This window comes from Ciconia boyciana, chromosome 7 (assembly GCF_034638445.1).
Source record: "Ciconia boyciana chromosome 7, ASM3463844v1, whole genome shotgun sequence".
Taxonomy (NCBI): domain Eukaryota; kingdom Metazoa; phylum Chordata; class Aves; order Ciconiiformes; family Ciconiidae; genus Ciconia; species Ciconia boyciana.
Genome location: NC_132940.1, coordinates 48578653 through 48597276, shown reverse-complemented (window position 1 = coordinate 48597276; position 18624 = coordinate 48578653). Strand labels below are relative to the sequence as shown.

The 18624-nt window shown below is 36.0% G+C and overlaps 1 protein-coding gene across 1 annotated transcript in view; it reads right to left on the bottom strand.

Annotated features, from left to right (window-relative positions):
• Positions 1-18624, bottom strand: part of COL4A3 (collagen type IV alpha 3 chain) — a 64063-nt gene that overhangs the window by 29341 nt on the left and 16098 nt on the right. The window contains exons 4-22 of the mRNA XM_072868491.1: positions 18046-18135; positions 16268-16312; positions 15753-15797; positions 15395-15457; positions 14587-14640; positions 13733-13759; positions 13018-13095; positions 11900-11962; positions 11371-11406; positions 11214-11255; positions 9673-9750; positions 8146-8208; positions 7835-7891; positions 5329-5373; positions 3850-3903; positions 3417-3458; positions 1988-2075; positions 844-879; positions 337-501 (exon numbers count right to left, since the gene is read on the bottom strand). Coding sequence (XP_072724592.1) covers positions 337-501; positions 844-879; positions 1988-2075; positions 3417-3458; positions 3850-3903; positions 5329-5373; positions 7835-7891; positions 8146-8208; positions 9673-9750; positions 11214-11255; positions 11371-11406; positions 11900-11962; positions 13018-13095; positions 13733-13759; positions 14587-14640; positions 15395-15457; positions 15753-15797; positions 16268-16312; positions 18046-18135 — 1171 coding nt within the window. The remainder of the gene's footprint in view (positions 1-336; positions 502-843; positions 880-1987; positions 2076-3416; positions 3459-3849; positions 3904-5328; positions 5374-7834; positions 7892-8145; positions 8209-9672; positions 9751-11213; positions 11256-11370; positions 11407-11899; positions 11963-13017; positions 13096-13732; positions 13760-14586; positions 14641-15394; positions 15458-15752; positions 15798-16267; positions 16313-18045; positions 18136-18624) is intronic.

The window sequence follows — 18624 nt, the reverse complement described above, 5'->3', positions numbered from 1 at the left end:
ACAACTTTTGGAAGAATTAATTTTAAGAACAGATTTTGTCTCATTAGTCTTTCCTGGTTTTACATAACAGATTTTTATAGTCACAGTTATACAAAAAGGGAGAAATCTTTATACTGGGAAGTCACTGTATCTTCTCCACAGAATCTCATTAGCAATGGAGCGTAGACCTTCGCTTCATTAATATCCTAAAACAAAATTTCCAAATAGAAATTCTATTCAACCATATTACTCAAAATATACTCTATAAGTAATGTATTTATATGGTCTTATACATTAGATACTGAAATGACTCTGGATTTGTTCTTGTTCATTATATATACAGTACTGAAATGTCACCTGGTTCTCCTGGAGGACCTGGTAATCCAACAGAACCAGGTCTGCCAGTAATACCAGGTAGTCCTGGAGGGCCTACGATACACAAGCCAGTTTGACCTTTCTCTCCTTTTGTTCCTTTTGGCCCAGGAAATCCTGGGGGACCTCTCAGACCAGGTCTTGACACACCTAACCGAAGAGGAAAAAATACAAAAATGAAGTTAAAGAAATGGAATTTCAAAGCAAAGTAAGTATTCAATGGATGAGTGAGAGGAAAAACATACCGAGTTCATCCCACAAATCTTTATCTTGCAATATATTAAATAATCACAATGACAAGGTAAAGACATTTAAAAATGATCTTTAACCTCTGTTTAAATACTTGGCCCATCAAAGCTTTTGGGTGACAATTTTTTACCACTTAGAGATATGTTTAAAGTCATCTGAAGTTAAGATTTCGCAAAGCTGATTCAGTATAATGGGCAAAAAGAACAACGTATTTTATTGTTGGTACTGGACCATTACACGTACCTGGTCTACCAGCATCTCCGGGAGGACCCTGTGGCCCTGCAAAAGCAATGTATTTAGAACTTGAGTTAAACCACTGTATACTTTGCAGTCACTACTCATTAATACTGACTGCAAACTTTGGGCTTCTGCATTTTAAGCTTATTTTATCTTTTAAGAATTTGGTTTTGCCTGAGTAGGCATGTCCTACTTGTGCAACTGTTGCATACTGACAATTCTCACTGAAATCTGGCAAGATATGGATATTTATAACAGGTAGGAATAGGATCCACTGCATTTATCTTAGGTAGGGATGCACTCAATTACTTGAGAACAACTTACAGGCCTGCAAACTTGCTTCTTTTTGCCACTATTATTTGGTCTAGTAAATATACCACCTCTTAACAATGCATTAATACCTTTGCAAGGCTCAACTTCCCTGTTGTCATCCCTTGGAAGTATGTAAGTAGATTTATAACAACCAAGAGTATTCACTGAATGCAACACAATCACTTGGATACATAAATATTTGTAAAACTAGAACATCAAAACACAGAAGGCAAGGACTTGCTGGATAAGTATGAGATAGAGCCTACAAGATGCTGCCTCAGAGTTCAGCCCACAAGTCCTTGTTATATTGTAAGAGAGCCCAAATAATAAATCAGGACATTTTAATTTTACAGCATGGCCAAAATAAACAAAATAAAAACTTGCAGATCTTTATTATTTTGGAATGATAGGCAATAAAAATGGCATAAAACAAACTATGAAAGCTACCAAAAAAAAAAAAAAGAGAGAGAGAGAAAAAAAAAAAAGTGCATGACCAGAACAGGAGACTTACAGCCCTGACGGTTTGTCTATGGCATATACAAATAATGTGCTGATGCGGCAGTCCACCAAGGTCATGAGGCAGGATGTCAGTGAGCTTAGGTGCTCAACTCAATTATCTGTGCAAAGAAGTGTGCCACCTTCATTATTTTTAAGAGGAAATACAGCCATATATCAAAGTCTCAGGATACATTTCAATTCTGCAATTTGATGGGAGTAATTTGGAAATACTCTTGTCAAGGCAGAAGCAGGTTGCTGGGAGCTCAAAAACCTAGCCTGCAACAAGCCCTTTGAATGGACAGCTCTTGCTAAAGGATTCTAGTTTTGATGTCCCACTCACCAGGCATGCCACGTTGACCTTTTGGTCCTGGAGGCCCAGGGGGTCCTTCATCTCCTTTTTCACCAACCACATTATCATAATACTCTGTCTTAAGAGAAAGATAGTAAGAAAAGAAAGAATAGTAAGAATGAAGAGAGAAGCACAGTGCCTCATATTGAACATTTGGTTAGAACAATGTTATGATCTCATTCATAATTTTGATGTTGTGACACCATGAGACCTTTCTAATCACATGGTAATTATTACAAGCAGCCAGAAATGAAATTATAATTGTTATACACAGATAATGCCAAGAGACCTGTACAAATAGATGGGGCTGGGATTTTGGCCCAATTCCTCAACTCCCAGAGAACTCCTCTGCCTGCAGATGCAATTATACAGGCATGGTATAAATTGGAGACCCAATCACGAATATTATGGTAGCATGAAATAGAAAATATTCTTGAAAGAAACCTCTAGGAATCACTTAGTCTATTCCATTGGCTCGAAGCAGCATCAGCTATATCTCGACTGCTCTTTTAAATAATCATACATGAAAACAGACAAAAATCAACTACTTAAATCACATGTGCATTAAACAGTCATTCCTATAAAATTTAATACTTAATTTATTACAGTTTAATATCATGATGTTTCAAAGTTTCTATGAATGACAGGCAAAAATCAAAATGCAATTTGCTCTAACTATTTATTTATAACTACAAATTTTTGCTCTTCTCAGGATTATTTTGCATGGGCACCATTACTAGCAAATCATTATATTATAATAAAGTATTGTGCCTTGATATATAAACAGCACACTGAAATTTAAATGGACTACTAATGCACCAATTTTAAAAGGAATAAAATCTGCTTAAAATTAAAATTCAAAATTTTTACTTTTCTCCTATTGATTTTTTGAAAAGCAGTGGTTTTTTAGTACTCTGTTAATATCACAAATGATTTAGCTTTTTACAGTTATTTCTTTTGAACAATTTGGGCAGAAGGTTTCCATTAGGTGTGCATGGGGCCTTTAAGAAAGCCACTAGTGAGACAGCATGACTAGACAGAGAAATTGTACTCATAGCATCTCATGCTGTCTTTATACAGTCTTCTTTGGATTTTAAAATTAACACCACCTGTTCTGGAACTGATTAGAGATTGGTTTAAAAATTAACTCCTGTGAATTTTACTCCTGTTCTGTACAGTCCCATTTCCTAACAAAATTGCTGGAACTGAGTGAGGCCTGACTAGGCCCTGATCATGCATCCAGCTCTACATGAAGGAAGATGCTATCTCTGTGACACTTCCAGCAACATCAGTACTTTGAGAAAGCCATGCCTCAATTAGAGCATCACAGGACATCTGTTATTGCCTCATACAGTCAGTTTGGCTTATTCTTATTCTAATGGTTTGGAAAAATGGTATGATGAAGATAATTTACACTTACTCGACCACAAGCTCCAGGTGGACCAGTGTTTCCTTTCACCCCCTTCATCAGAGGACAGAGATGGGTTTGTTTATTAAAAATAATATATGACATGACATTTGGTACCCACTGTTACTTCAGTACATTGCTTATAACATTAAAAAAGAACTGCTCCTGACCAGTCCTTCACCACCCCCATCTCTGCTCCCTACACAACTATTCAGCCACATACACCAAAAACTACAGGAACACATCAGCAGGCGTAGATGGACACCAGTTCAAAAACATGATCTATTTCAGCTGATCCATCGCCTATTCCATGATATCATTACTTGTCATCTTTTAGGTGAAGTAAAACATATTGTATATACAGTGATAAATAAAACGATATATTAATCCCAAAACATACCTTATCCTCATCCTCAAAAGCAACAACAAAACCATTAGACAATACCTTAGCTCCTTGCCTGCCAGCCAGTCCTGGTTTGCCCTGTTCACCCTTTTGTCCCTGCAGATGACAGTAGACAATTTTATGAGCATTAATCTTTTAGCATTGTCATCGATAAGATCTAAAATGGAAAGCTTTAATCTTTCATGGCGATGGCAAGGTGAATGTGACTTGCTCAGGGGAAGAAGACTCAGTTTGGGGTACAGTTCCATGTCTGTGGGAAATAACACAGGTCTCTCATCCAAACCTGCCTTTATAACGGCACACTCCACCAATCCCAAAGTAGAGCTGCTCTGGATAGCACAAGTGTAGGAGGCTCTGGTTTGTTCTCCCTCTGCAAAATACTATTTCTGAAAGGGGAGAAACTGAACACAATGTGAGACTCACATTCAGCAACTCCCTCTCCCAGAACTTGGTCAGTCTGCATGATGGTGCTGATCTCAAGAGGTGTCAGCAAGACCAGGAGGGAAAATAGTGCAGACTGTTGCTAAGGCTTTCTGCAAGTGTATACATGCAAGGAAAAGGGACTTCTCAGAGGCTTGTGGAGTTGAATGCACTGCTAGTTAGTAAAGTTGAAATGGGAGCAGACCAATGACATGTCTTTGTCATGACAGAAAGTTTTCTTTCTGTTAGCTGAGGCAGTAGAGCTTTGTGGTCTGTCATTCCACGTTCTTTGTCAGACTGGAATGTGTTTAGACTGTCTGTGAAGGTTGTTTTGGCATGATGAAGATGATGTTTTAGTAAGATATATGTGAAATGGGCTATTCTGACAATAAGAATTTTGATAAGGTATTTGTAAGGTCACTGTGACCCTAATGATGTCATTAAAGAGGAAGTGAAGTAAATATATATGCTTTTATGTTTAACCAATTGAATACAGTATTCCAAATACATTTTAACAACTGTAGCTTTTAAATTAGTACACAAACAAGATCATTTTGTTTATAAAATGGCATATTTTAAGAATTATATTATGACAAGATGACAGTTTTAATATCTACCAGTTGTCTTGTTTCAGGCCAAGGCAGCTGTGACCTTGACAATAGCTTTTCTTTGTAAAAGATTGTCTTTGATTCTAGTTATTAAAAATTATTCATTTTGCTTCTTGATTTATGCTGAAGTGAAGGTATAACTTTTGAAAAAATTTCAATGTGACTAACCAGAATTAAACTCAGTAGAATTAATTTTGCATAACTTGGACTGTGTCTCAAACTCATTAGATAGTCAGCAGCAAGCAACAGGTCTTTTTATTTTACACAGAAGAGACAACATCTATTAACTGAGCCTCTCTCTCCTGCATAAATCTATGAGGACATGGTATGTCCCAAGGCCAGCTGTGTGAAAGGAAATGTTTCACAGTCTATGCAAATCAAATCAACATTTTCAAACACATTCTGCAATGGGAAAAAGCTGTGACAGGAAGATATGACCGTGATAAACAGATGACTATTAATCAGAAAGTGTTTAGAAGGCTTCCTTCATTACCGGTAAGCCAGGTGGACCTGGGGCACCTTCTTTTCCAGGTCTACCCTACAAAGGAAAAACATAAAATAAAATTAAAAAAATTAAGAAGATCAAAAGAGGCGTCACTGCATTCAAAGAGCGTAACAACTAAATGCTGTGCATGTAACTGTATTTTAGGTCTTTATAAATTTTGAAAAGCCATTAAGGTTATTTTTAAAATGTTCATTATTTCTAATCATAACTAATGTTCATAAAACTCTACAAAACCAGGAGTAAAATATTCCCTGGACATTCCTCCTCCTGTGGAGGATTAGTTGAGGCAGACACTTGACTAGCACAAAATGCCAGCCAAGTGCAGAAAGACTGGTGCAAAATCAGGTCCTTGCAGACCCAAGACAAACGATGAAACAATACAGCAGCTAGCAACCCTTCTAATGATAAGCATGGAAAGATAATGAAGAAAGCTTTTTCTTACAGGAAACGGCATTAAGAGATGACTTGAAGAGAAATTATTTAATGAAAAAGAATAGGGAGTACACTTCAAACGTATTGGAAGTAGGGCAGTAGATGGAAAAGAGAAAGTAGAAGGAGGCAGCATGCCAGAAGTATCTACTGTTTTTTATGGCACACAGCACATTAGGCAGCTTTCTGCTGGGGTCCTGGCATCTAGTGTGGCAACAATACATGTTAAGCAATTCATAACAACAACAAAAAAAGACAAAAGGAAGGGACAGAAGGGGGGAAAATGGGGAGAGAAACAGAATGAAATGAAACCATAATTCTGAATATGGATACCTTACTTGCCACCTTGAAGGCAGAAATGAAAAAGGAAAACCTGGTTCATTAAAATCCACAGCAGGAAGGTAGTGGTAAGATAAAAGTGGGGTGGAAGATTATACGCTCAGAACAACAGGGGAGAAAGTCCATTTTAGAAATTTGTTTTGCACAGAATAAATCAATTAAACCTAAAATAGTTTTGAAAAAGATGACCAGACCATGAATTACAGTGTATGCATCAGAAAAAACAGCAATACTCAAAAGATAGCAGAACTTAACCAAAGGTGATCTTCTGAAAGAGAAGGGGAGCTGGAATGATGTCGTCACAGGCTCAAAACTCACTTGCACAAAATAATCATTTTTTCTAGAATATAAAATCCAGAGCCATTTGATATTTTGTGCTCACTGATGTAATTTCAATAGCAAAAGGAAACATTTTGTTTTCATTTTAGAATAGCCAGTCAATCAATGTCTTAACACTATTTGTATTTCCTTAGCATTCTTCAAGGTCAATAGGCATAAAAGCAAGGGTGCCCTACTACTTCCTCTACAAAGAAGGAAAGGAGAGGTGAATTAAGAGTTCTAAAAAATACTGCATGACAGGACAGAGCTTTTGCAAACAGAAGACATAGTAAGGAAGAAACACAGAAGATGGAGGAAGAATAACACACATTGAATAGCAAGAACTTTTAGTACTTTACACCAGTAACTCAAATAGAAGTTAAAATTTTCATAATGTATAGGAATAATAAAAATAACAATCAAGTTGCTCTACAGCACCATCATTGTTATAGCACTATACAATTGAAGAAAGAGCAATGTATAGGTAGTACTGGTCTTGTCTTGCCACCTTTCCTTGTGGAATAAAATGTATTGCAACCACAAGAAGTATGGGAAAAGTTTCAATATATGTATGTTTGAACTGAATGAAATATTTAATTTGAAAATTATTTTTCTTAATATTGCTTCCAAAATGTATTTGGAATCAAAGTCTTTTGTTCAGAAAATGTCATAAAACATTTTGATTTATTTGGATATTTTAGGGTTCTCCCCTAATTACATATTGGTAAACTGTTATGAATTCATACAGTTTCAGTTAGTAAGAACCTGCATCTTTCATTGATTAGTTCTTATCTGAAGGTTTGAAAGCCATTTGAATGCATCGTGGTACCTTTCTATTTAATTCTCTTCAAAATATAGATATACTCAAGTAATGAGTATATATTTTAATGTGTATGCTTTTTAAAATAAACATATGATTTTTTCTCATGCAGCCATAAAATTATGTAACATATTATCCTGTTAAGAGAATAACTCTCTTATGACAACTTTCTTCATGTCTCCACATACCTGCTTGGTTGAGCATACTAATTAAAGTCAGCTGCCTTAAGTAAACTCAACATTTTTAATCCTCTTCTACATATACACTGGCGCTATAAAGCCAGTATGTGTTCAGAAGAGCACTTTTTTTTTTTTTTTACTAAGTTTCAACAGTAGAACCTTTACAGCAAAACAAATAGAAGTGCATCCACCATCAACTGACCTTCACTTCATGTACTCATGGTATGTGAGCCTACAACAACAGTCGTCTGACTTTCAGCTCTCTAGTCTGGTTTACTAGATGAAAGAGCTTTTGAACCTAAGAAAATTTGCTTTAAGTGGCATTGAAACAAAAACTGGAGAGCAACACTAGTGCAAAACTGCTTTTCAGGAAAGACTAACATATGTGTATTCAATTGTTTGCACATACCTGTGCTCCAGGTTCTCCTCGGTCCCCCTTTTCACTCTGAGAATCACCAACTGGCCCCTGTAACAAAACCACCCTCAAGATACACATATTTTGAGAGTCACATTTTCTAAATTAAATATCTCTTTTATAATTTTGTTATCTTTAAAAGAAAGTATAAAGTACAGTTAGAATGCTATTAATAAGTATTCTATTCTATTCTATTCATTAAAGGTTGGAATAAGTAGTGTAAATACTGGACTCTGAAGAGTAGCATTTACTAGGTGATGCTGCCTGAACAACTAGATTTAAGGGATTTACTTCTGGTCACTTACTGTAAACCCCATTGGCCCTGGAAGACCTCTTGATCCTTTTTCTCCTTTCTCTCCTTTCAAGTCCTATTACACAGAAAATTAAAGATTAATACGGTCTCTTGGATTTTCCTGTGCTTACCATAACACTCAATTTTACAAAGAGGAAATCCTTATGTTACCAGCAAGCTTCTTCAAGCAGAGATGATTCTACTTAAATGACTAAAAGAAACAGAAACTTCATATCAGCGCTCCTGCCTAAGTCTATGATGTTTGAAAAATAAACTGGCTCTGCACATATTTCTGAACATAGCAAGTTCAAAAGGACCTACCTGTAATTGCATGCAAGGGTACTGGAGTAAATATCCCCAGAAACAGCAACAAATTGCAAGTGAAAAACAAATAAACCTTAGTTGCTTCACTGGAGCTACAGTTACCTCCAATATGTAAATGCAGTGGCTACCCACATGATCCTTGCCTCTGTGGGCTCAAGATTAGACTACCCTGCTGTGTAGTACTATTATGTATTGGGCCACATCCTAAGGTCATTGTAAAGCCAAAGTTTATGGACTGCCTAATTATTACCTGGTTAGACTTATGCCCCAAACTATTTACATAAGGAGTTTTGAGGGGTTTTTAAACCTTAATGCCCAATGTCTCTGAAAAATTGCCATTCCCCCATGATAAACTGACACAGCTGTGACTGGGAAGTGCTCCAGGTGGTCCATATTTGATTTAAACAGGGAAGAGCTGCTGTGCCTAAAAGCTGAACCTTGCTTCTGCAATCTTTCTCTTCCCTCAATACAGTCTTGATGTAAAATTCACTTTTTATTTTAGCACATAATGAAGAGGGAGTTTTGATAACTCCATGGATTAGATGCAAATTAAATAAGGAAAACAGAGTCAAGGACAGGTTGAAGACTTGTTCTGTTAATATGTGAAGACTTAAAACAGTGTATCAATTACTGCTGTTTAAGTTCTATATAAGGACAAAATGCAAGAATTTTAATTCACAAAGCAATATTTAAAATGAAAACTGAATCAGAGTGTTTCCTTTCTCCAATACTCATTGTTTTCCCAACACTTTCCATGATTACTCGTTTTCCAGTAAAAACAATGAGAAAATGAACTATGAAATGTACATGAACATGTTGTAAGCTTTTGTGAAACTCTGGTAGCTCAGAGTCCTGATATTTTCAGTGACAAGGCCCAGAGGTCAACACAGCTGTGGCTTTGATAGCTATTCAGAAAATCCATGTTGATTTGGTGAAGCTAAAAGTGATTTACTTTTCATGTACTCAGAGATCCACAGCAGGTGGGTTACTAAGAAGCATTTAGCATTCCACTGGCATTGTGCAGGTGTGCATGTGAATACACAGGCCTCAGCTGAGCTGGCTGTACAGACACACTCTAAGAAGAGCTTAGTATCTAATTAAACAAGTATGAAAAATGTTAGGAAATGTTTTTGGAACAACGAAGATGAAAATGTCCTCTCAAAGTAAAACCTAATAAAATGGCTTATCTGAACGTGATGTTTAACAATTTTACTACCGTCATGTTGTCTGGTCCACTTAATGTCACAATAACAGTTCCTGGTGGTCCAGGGGGTCCAGTTAACCCAGTGTCACCCTTGAAAGAAAAAAGAAAAATAGAGCAATTACAAGCAGTGTGTTTTTAGTGTTTCAAATTACTATCGCTATACTTTTGACATAGTGAAAATTTTTCTGTCATTACACTTAGCTGTTAACACAGTTTACATTTCTTTTTGCTTGCTATTTATCTTCCAATAAAAAAGGTATATGTAAGACTTAAGACTACTATGACAACCTTCTCCTAGCTGAGAAATATAAAAACACATATGCTGATTTCTGTTAAAGTATCTAGAATTAGCTTCAATTTTTCATACTATTTATTTAGAAGTTACACAACCATTTTAACTCTAAATCAAATAAAAATATCTCGTTGATTATCATTTTTCTCTCAATTTGATTAAGTCAACCAATAAAATACATGAACTGTCTTTGGTGACATCCTCAAAACTGCAGTCTGTGTATTACAGAGAGATGACTGTAACATAGCGCTGAATAGATAAAATTAGCTTTCATGTGTCCTTCACCAAAAACATTAATATTGCAGTACACTTTTTCATTAAGGATCTTTTAGAACAGGGAAAGTTCTAAATGTGATCTTTCCTGTGGAGCTCAACAAAACAACATCCATAATTTCCAGTGATTTTAAACCAGTGGAATGCCCTTGAGTGCACTTGCAGCATAATGGCACAGAATGCATCACTCTTTCATAAGGAAGCAAGATGCTCCATGGTCACCTGAGCTAATGCTAATGAATAATCAATTCTATTTACAGAAATTTTTCCAGGAAACTTCTAGCACATTCCTGATAGTAGTTACAAAGTTAAAACCAGTCCCACTGTCAGATAGTGCTGTTTCAGTTCACAGCTGAATCTGTGCAGGTCAGTTAGCATAACTGAGATGCCCCAAGTTCTTGAAAGGATCCTGTAAGGACATTCAGACTGACTACACTGGTCCTCCAACTGCAGGCTGAAGTTCTGAGAGACAATATATGTATTTGTAGTCATTTCTAGCTTAATGTCAATTATATGAGATACAAAGTAAGAACATGGGCGACAAGTCATCCAATTTTTATTCAAAATCTGAGAAGTTTTCTAGCATCATAAAGGCTGGCACTGAAAAGATGTTGGCCGTAAGAAGTTGTGAGTCTACAGATTCTATATATTTACCAATGTTTACATGCTTAGATAAGCATTTAGGAACACTGTGCAAGTGATACATAAATGAATTTAATGCTATGTGTTAGTAAATATCAACTACTGGCTCCTCTTAGGTTTCTACCCTTCTGTGAGGAAGTTTATATCATTGTCTCTTATGTAAAAACAGTTTGTCCTTATATATTGATTGCCATGTTTCCATCTTCCAAGAAAAGACGTCCACATATATACTGAAAATTTTTATTTCACAGTACGTAACTCCCCAAACATTTCACCATAGTATATCAGAAAAAGCAGAAAACAGAAACAAAACCTTAAAAATGTTTTAAGCATTTTATACAATTACCTTTCTTCCTTTGGTTCCTATTACTTTCAGTCCCATAAGACCCTGTAAAAAAATCCCCAAATGTTATTTTTTTTTATTTTAAAAACACCTATAAAATGAGTTCATTGATGTTACACATAATAGGAAGTTTTCATTTTTATTACCAATCTAAGACTACCTTAGGTCCGGGAGGTCCTGCTTTCCCTGGCATGCCCTACAAAAAAGGAAAAAAAAATTCCTTAATTTAAAAAATTACAATCTTCAGCCCCAATATAGGTGTTTTGAAGTACCCAATTTACACGTGAGTTATATCACCATTTTTATTCTTTCTTCCACCTTTAAAACCACAATTTGTTGTGAGTGGGTGACACAATGTCTACAGTCTAGCTGGAAACATATAAATCTCTCTTACAGTTATACACATTAGTATTTAAAGTGAATTTACGGGTAATTATTTGAAAATTAAAATTTATGCCTACATGGACAAGGATGCCTCTGAAAATATGGAAATTATAATGCATAAAAATAATCAAAAGAAACTGAAAAAAGAAAATCAGATGTGTGCAGGAGAATATAGATTTCACATACACATGTCTCTAGACCTCAAACAAGTCTGGGAGAGTCAGGTACTTGTATTTGTGTAATTCCCCAGGTTTCTGGGAAAACCAAAGGTTAAAGTAACAAGTGAGACATAAGTTCATACTCACTGAAGCTCCTGGAGGGCCCTGAGGTCCAAGTTCCCCAGGATATCCTTGAGCACCCTGGACACCCTGCATATTAAAAAAGAAACAGGAATAAATCTCCTGGCAAGATTATGAGCAAACCACAACGCTAAGTTTATTGAACTGAATAACAAACAGAGGATGTCTCTGGATTTCCTTTTCATGTCTCAGGATAACACAGAAGTATAATTCCTCCTCGCTGTGTCATTGGTTGGCATATGTTTTGAAAGATAAGAAAACATACCTGTTCTAAAACTAAACTACTCAAGTGAGGATGTATGTCCTGTTTAACTGTGGGCATTCTCATAACCTATATAGTCCTATTGCTAGCCCTAATAAGCCTTTAATCTTTCAAATATTCTATGCAATAAATTCTATACTTTAAAGCTTCATTTTCAAAGAAATGGAAAATTAAAAATTTTTATTTTCCTTTAAATTTAATGTCCTCCATTTATTGTAACAGCCAAAAGAAACGTCTGCTCTGCCTTCTGTTAATCTCAGTTTTTAAAATATGGATCATACTGTCCTTTATTAGTACTCTAGATGTTAAGATGGGCTAATCTGTTCAATCTCACTTCATGGGGAATTTCTGCAGTTGGACTAGATGGTCATTGTAGGTCCCTTCCAACTGTTCTGTTCTATTCTATTCTATATGTAGGGGTGAACCCCTAAATCTATGACCAGTTTTTCTCCATTTCTAAGTATTGTTGTTTGTCTGCAACCTGACTTCCCTATCTCACTTTACTAACACATAATGGACACTATTGGTTCTGATAGCAAAATTAATTACTATTATCTTGGTGTACTCTGTTTTGTAAAGTCAGAAGAAAAGACTTTTAATATATTGTAGTAATTAGATTATATAAAGTTAAGAATTTTTTAAAGACACAGAATTATTTTCTGGTTTAGAAGTTAGTGAGATAATTGTAAAAAATACTATATCTATATAAAGTATCTAATATATTGAAATTATATAGAATATAAAAATAATGTTAATATATACACACACACATTATGTATAATGTGTTTTACATATATAGATTATTTTTATATCTATCTATCTATCTATCTATAAGTCACAGTCTGAATTAATACTGAATTACCTGACGTCCAGGCATTCCTGGCAATCCAGGATCACCTTTTGCACCATACCCTTGGTTATATCCATCTGCTGGGCATCCCTGGACGATTAGATAAAAAGAAAGATAAAAAGTTATGCTGTAGAACTCGGTAGTTGAACAAAGCTTCTAATACAGTTTGTAGGGAAATAAGCAACATCAGAATTGTATAATGATAGCAACAGTACACTATGGATAGTTCTATCTTTAAAAAAGATTTTATTAAACAGAATATACCTTTTTCAGGCATTCCAGTTCTCTGTCAGGAGCAGGGTTCATTTCAGACATACCTATGTTACTCACCCACAGTCCTGACCTTCAATTTTTTTTTGGTACTTTTTATCTCTTTAAAATAATCTCTAGTGCATCTGCAGATTTCCATATGAATTCATAAGCTGTTTGGGGAAGGGGCTTAGTTCTTTGTGTGCTTGAAAGGGTTAAATTAATTATGTGCAATAACAGTAGTTAAAGGGAAAAAAAAATTAAATACGGGGCTGTAACCCGGGCTGAATTAAATGTAACCCAGGCTGAATGCAACTCGTACAGATGAAGCACCAAAATTTGTGGTTGCTTCTTCTGGAAAGTCAACCTTCTGTTTCCCATGAATGGAGACATTAAGAACTCTTTTCCAGCAGTGAACATACACACGAACTGTTGATCACCAATAAATATTTCACGTAATATGGTGTAAATAACTGACCTTCTCTCCTTTGATGCCAGCAATACCCTAGGGAGAATAACAATCATATTATTAAAACAGAAAAGTAAAAGAGACAATGAAAGTACACATTCTAAATATTCTCTAAGTTCAGTGCTCTTGAAATGATTTATTTTCATGGACACGGTGTATAGCCAGGTACATGCTTACTGTGCCAGACTTCAATTTAAGAAGAAAGGGCATATTGTTAAAAAACAGTCCAGTCTCACAGTTACAACTCTACAAGTTAAGGCAGAACAGTTTTGAAGCCTGACCTTAATAAATAAATAAATAAAATCAGGAGAGCTGGTAAAGTAAAGATCATGTTTAGAAGTTATTAGATTTGAAGCCACTGGAACTTGACAGACAGCATTCCTTTTCCATTTGTTTAGAAGTTTCTTTTAAAAACACATTTCTACAGAGAAAAAACAAATCCTAGGGTTAAAGCAATGCAGCCAGAATGAGAAGTTCTGGGTTTAATTCCTGGTTCTAATTGACTTAATTAGGCCATATCCTCAAAAATATTTAGGCATGAACCGAAACTGCAATCTATTAAATATATATTGGACACCTGTAGAGCTGTGAGTGGTAAATTTTCATGAATACCCCTTTGACACACTAAAGAGCTAACACAACTCAATGAATTTGCATGCACTCATTAACTAAGAAGTTGAGGCCCAACATGCAGCTGATAAAGAATTACTCTTAACTTTGTTTTCTTTACCACATGGTTTTAATATTAATAAAATTATATTTCAACTGTTGTTAATACCAGCTAATGTGAGGCTTTACACTCCTTCAGTGAATGGCTTTATGTGGTAGAAATGCACACAATCATGAATTTCACAGACACCTACTGGAATGCCTGGAGCACCTCTTCTACCTGGAGGACCTGGAAAACCTCGATCGCCCTGAAAGTAGTAAGAGTGACTGTTAATGCATATTATTGTTTATTATTTGGTCTGATTTTAGCAAATGTGATTAAAAAATAAGTTTTTTATGTTACCATACTAAAATTGTGAGTTGCATTACCATATTTGCTAGAAGGGGCACAGCCTCACTGTATGGGTCTTGACTTCTATCCCAGACACCAGGCTTTATTAGGTGTGTCAGATCAGTTCACTGTTTCACTAGAAATATATAATTTTCTGCAGTAGGCATTCTTCTGACTCCCTCTTTCAGAATGCTGGAAGCATTTGCTCATACAGCAAAAGCAAACTAGTAAACCTGTAACTTAACATTAAGCCTTTTCTTTTAATTGCTTTCAGGACTTATTAATTCTCAACTGCAAGCTAAATACTGTTGAAATAAAATTAATTAACTATCTATCTCTTCTACAACCCGTTTCAACAGAAGGACGGGTTGGACAAAACTGATTAGGTCTTCTGGATTTAATGGGAAAAGTTTTATCTGTCAAAATATCAAACATTATTCTTAACTTTTTAGCAAATGCCATTAACATGTATTATTTAATTATCTACCTTACACAAAAAGGCAGCACTTTTCCTTCCTCTGGCCTCATGATTCAAATTTTTCCTAGTTGATAAAGTCTCAAACCAAAACAAATCAAAGTTGTCGTATACCACGGGAAAAATTCAGAATGATTTTTGGCCATTTCTAAGCATCGCCAAACACCATCTCCATAACATTCAGCTTGGTTTGTACCTTTGTGCCGTTGCATCCTGGAACACCTGAGCGCCCAGGAGGACCAACAGTTCCCGGTTCACCCTAAAAAGACATGCAAAATTGACACAAGCTTTGTTTTTCCACATTCATATTACCCTACAGCATCACTGAAAGAGTTTATGTTGGAGCAGTGTTTCACAAGACTTGACAGATTACCATGTGTTCTTAAATCATTACAATGAGTAGGAATTGCTGATGCTAAGATTTTTATCTCTAGGCTAATTGACAGAGACAATGCTGATGTTGAGACTAGAGTGAGCACATTGGGCTGAGGATAACTATGCACTGAAGACTGCAGTAAGAGATAAATGGTTAAATCAGTTTCGTTTTTACTTACTGGAAGGCCCGGGGGACCTGAAAATCCAGGTATTCCTGGGACTCCCTAATGATATAAAAACAGAGGAATAATATTAAGAAAAAGCTCATGATGCAGTTTTTCTTTTGATTGCATTCAGAATAATGAATGCAAGTATGATTCTGTCAAAAGATCATTATTTCCTTACCTCTTCTGACTGTGAACCAAGTATAATGGTAGCTTACGCACTGTTAACACAGACTGGTTTTGCCCACAGAAAAAAACCCAAAACAAGTCTTCATTGAATTCTAGTCTGACTTTGTCATAGCACACCCCAATACTAAACACATACAGCATGAACCTTGTACATAAGGTATAGCAAAACAGGCAAAAGTTCTAAAAAATAGATAATGCATGTGTATAGTGTCATAAATTTTAAAAATACTTTAAAATCATACATAATGTTTTGTTTATAATTTTCACAAATTATTGAACGAAGTTGGCATTTTAACACGACATTTAATACATACAAGTTTGTTTAAAATATAAATACTTACTCGGATACCTTTGGGACCAACTAAGCCTGTAAGCCCTGGAGAACCCTGGATCACAAATGGAAAACAATGTATTTCAATATAATTGAGAAAAAGCACATACATGTCACCAGGACATGCAATATTTTTATTATTTTACCAATACCAACATATGCACACAAAACTATATAACTAAATAAATGATTTGCCTATTACAGACACTAAAGCAAAGAAGCATTTAATACAACTTGCCTAAATCATGGCGTCTTGCCCTCCCTTTCAGTGTTTACAGAGGATATATCTCATCACAGGTCAAAAAAATAACAGTCAGGCTATGTTGAGAAAGCAGTTCCTATGGATCTGTTCAAACTGTGAGACCTGGAAGTGCTTCCCTGTAAGGAAGTAGCTGGAAGGCTCCCAGATATGGGTGATGTCCATGTAATGATCAGGTATATGCATGTACCAGCCACTCTCACTTGCACTGTTGTGCACCGAAAGGAAAGCCAGGAGCAGGCTGAAAGGGGGCTAAGCAGGATGGGAGAGCAAGGCTGAAAGAAGACAGCAAAGCATGCCACAGCACAGTCTAGACAGAACCTGCTAGAATTGTTTCAAGACACTTAGAGCTTTACTGATAAGAAATTTTATTGTTCCCAGAAAGGAAATGGGGAATGTACAGAACTGCATAGCTCCTAAAATCCTGGGAGACATTTCATTTAAGATAATGTACAGGAGTTGAATAAGAAAAGCTAACTGGAATACACTACAATAGATGGCATTCAGGCTAACAGAGATGTTCTTGCTAGAAAAATTATCCTTACTTTTTGCCATTCTTGCAGAAGTTATTATCACTTATTAAAAGGGAAATGCTCTACTAAACACTTTTTGATGAGTTCAAATAAATGGCTCATCAACATGTATGAGATCCACCATGAGTATCAGTTCCACAAAGTATTGTAAAAACAAGATAGGACAGAATAATGCAACAACACCCAAACAAATTAAAACTATAAAAAACATTTGTTTAAAGGTATGGATAAGTGCTGGAGCCACACTAGTGCAGGTCCTAGACATAATGAGATTGTGGCAGTACCTTCCTGATTTATACCGTGGCTGAGTTCACACCATATTTAGACACAAATAATTTATTCACCAGAGTCAATTTATCAATGACATTAGGAGTGCTGTCCCTCAAGACAAATATAAATAAAATGTTTTTTAATAAGCAATTTATTTGTTTTTTCTGCTTATGCAAGAGTCATTAAAAATTCATATTCGGCCTCAGTTTAGGCATACAGGAAAAAAGAAAGCCCAAGTCACCAAAGTCACTCTCTCCATACTGCAGGTATTTCCTAAACAGACCAAGATTTATCTTAAAAACCATCTTTCCCTTCAAATTTTCTTAAATGTATTTTTCATATTTGTCTCAGTAGTAGCTTGTTTACTCTCTTTCCAGCAATAGATGTCAGAGTATACTGTTAAGACAAAATTGAGGTTATGCTGCTAAAATCTATTTAGACCCATGTTCATTGCCTCTGGCAGTTCAGTCCAGGTGCTTCAGCACTGGCCAATGGACAACTGGCAACAAAAGCCCATGTTCATATCAGCTACTTCGACTCAGTCAAAAATGACCATTGCAGCTGGTGACCACACAACATCCCTCACCAAACAGGAGACTCTGAAACAGGTTTTGGTTTGGTTTGGTTTTTTAAAACAGAATTCTCTACGCAGTCATAGCTCACTTTCACAGTCAAGCACAGCAGTTTCTCTGTGTCTCTCTCTCTGTGTCTCACATACACACCTACCTTTGGTCCCTGTGGCCCTGGAGGCCCTTCTGGACCAGGAAAGCCTCTATGACCAGGTGGACCTGGAACACCAGGAAAGCCTTTTTCACCCTATAAACATTAAGAGAATGAAGTTCTTAAAATACCCATGAATACTGCTTTTGGTAACTTATTTCTAAGGCATTCATTACTTTCAGTACCTCTTAACTTCTACATATCTGTCAGCAACTGTGGCAGATATATTACCCTTGCCCATACTGACCTGTTTTTGTGGTCCCACCTATGTGCTGTCTAGGCCACATGGTACCACTGAAGTAACATGCTCATAAGTATGGCTGAAGATATCAGAAGACAACAGTACCCAAGATTTTGCAGAGTACAGAAGATGACTGGCAGCATGGAAAGTTTAAGGAAGCAGCTGATACATATTCCTTGTTCATATTTCTATATCGTGTTTGGTCCCTACAAGCAACACAAATCCAAATCCATCATAGCAGCCCTAATTTGTAGTTGGCAAACTTAATGACTGCTGCTGTACAGCCAGGTCAGTTCCAAATCATCAATACCTCTCTTCATGCAAGCCATGGAAAGAAACAGTGA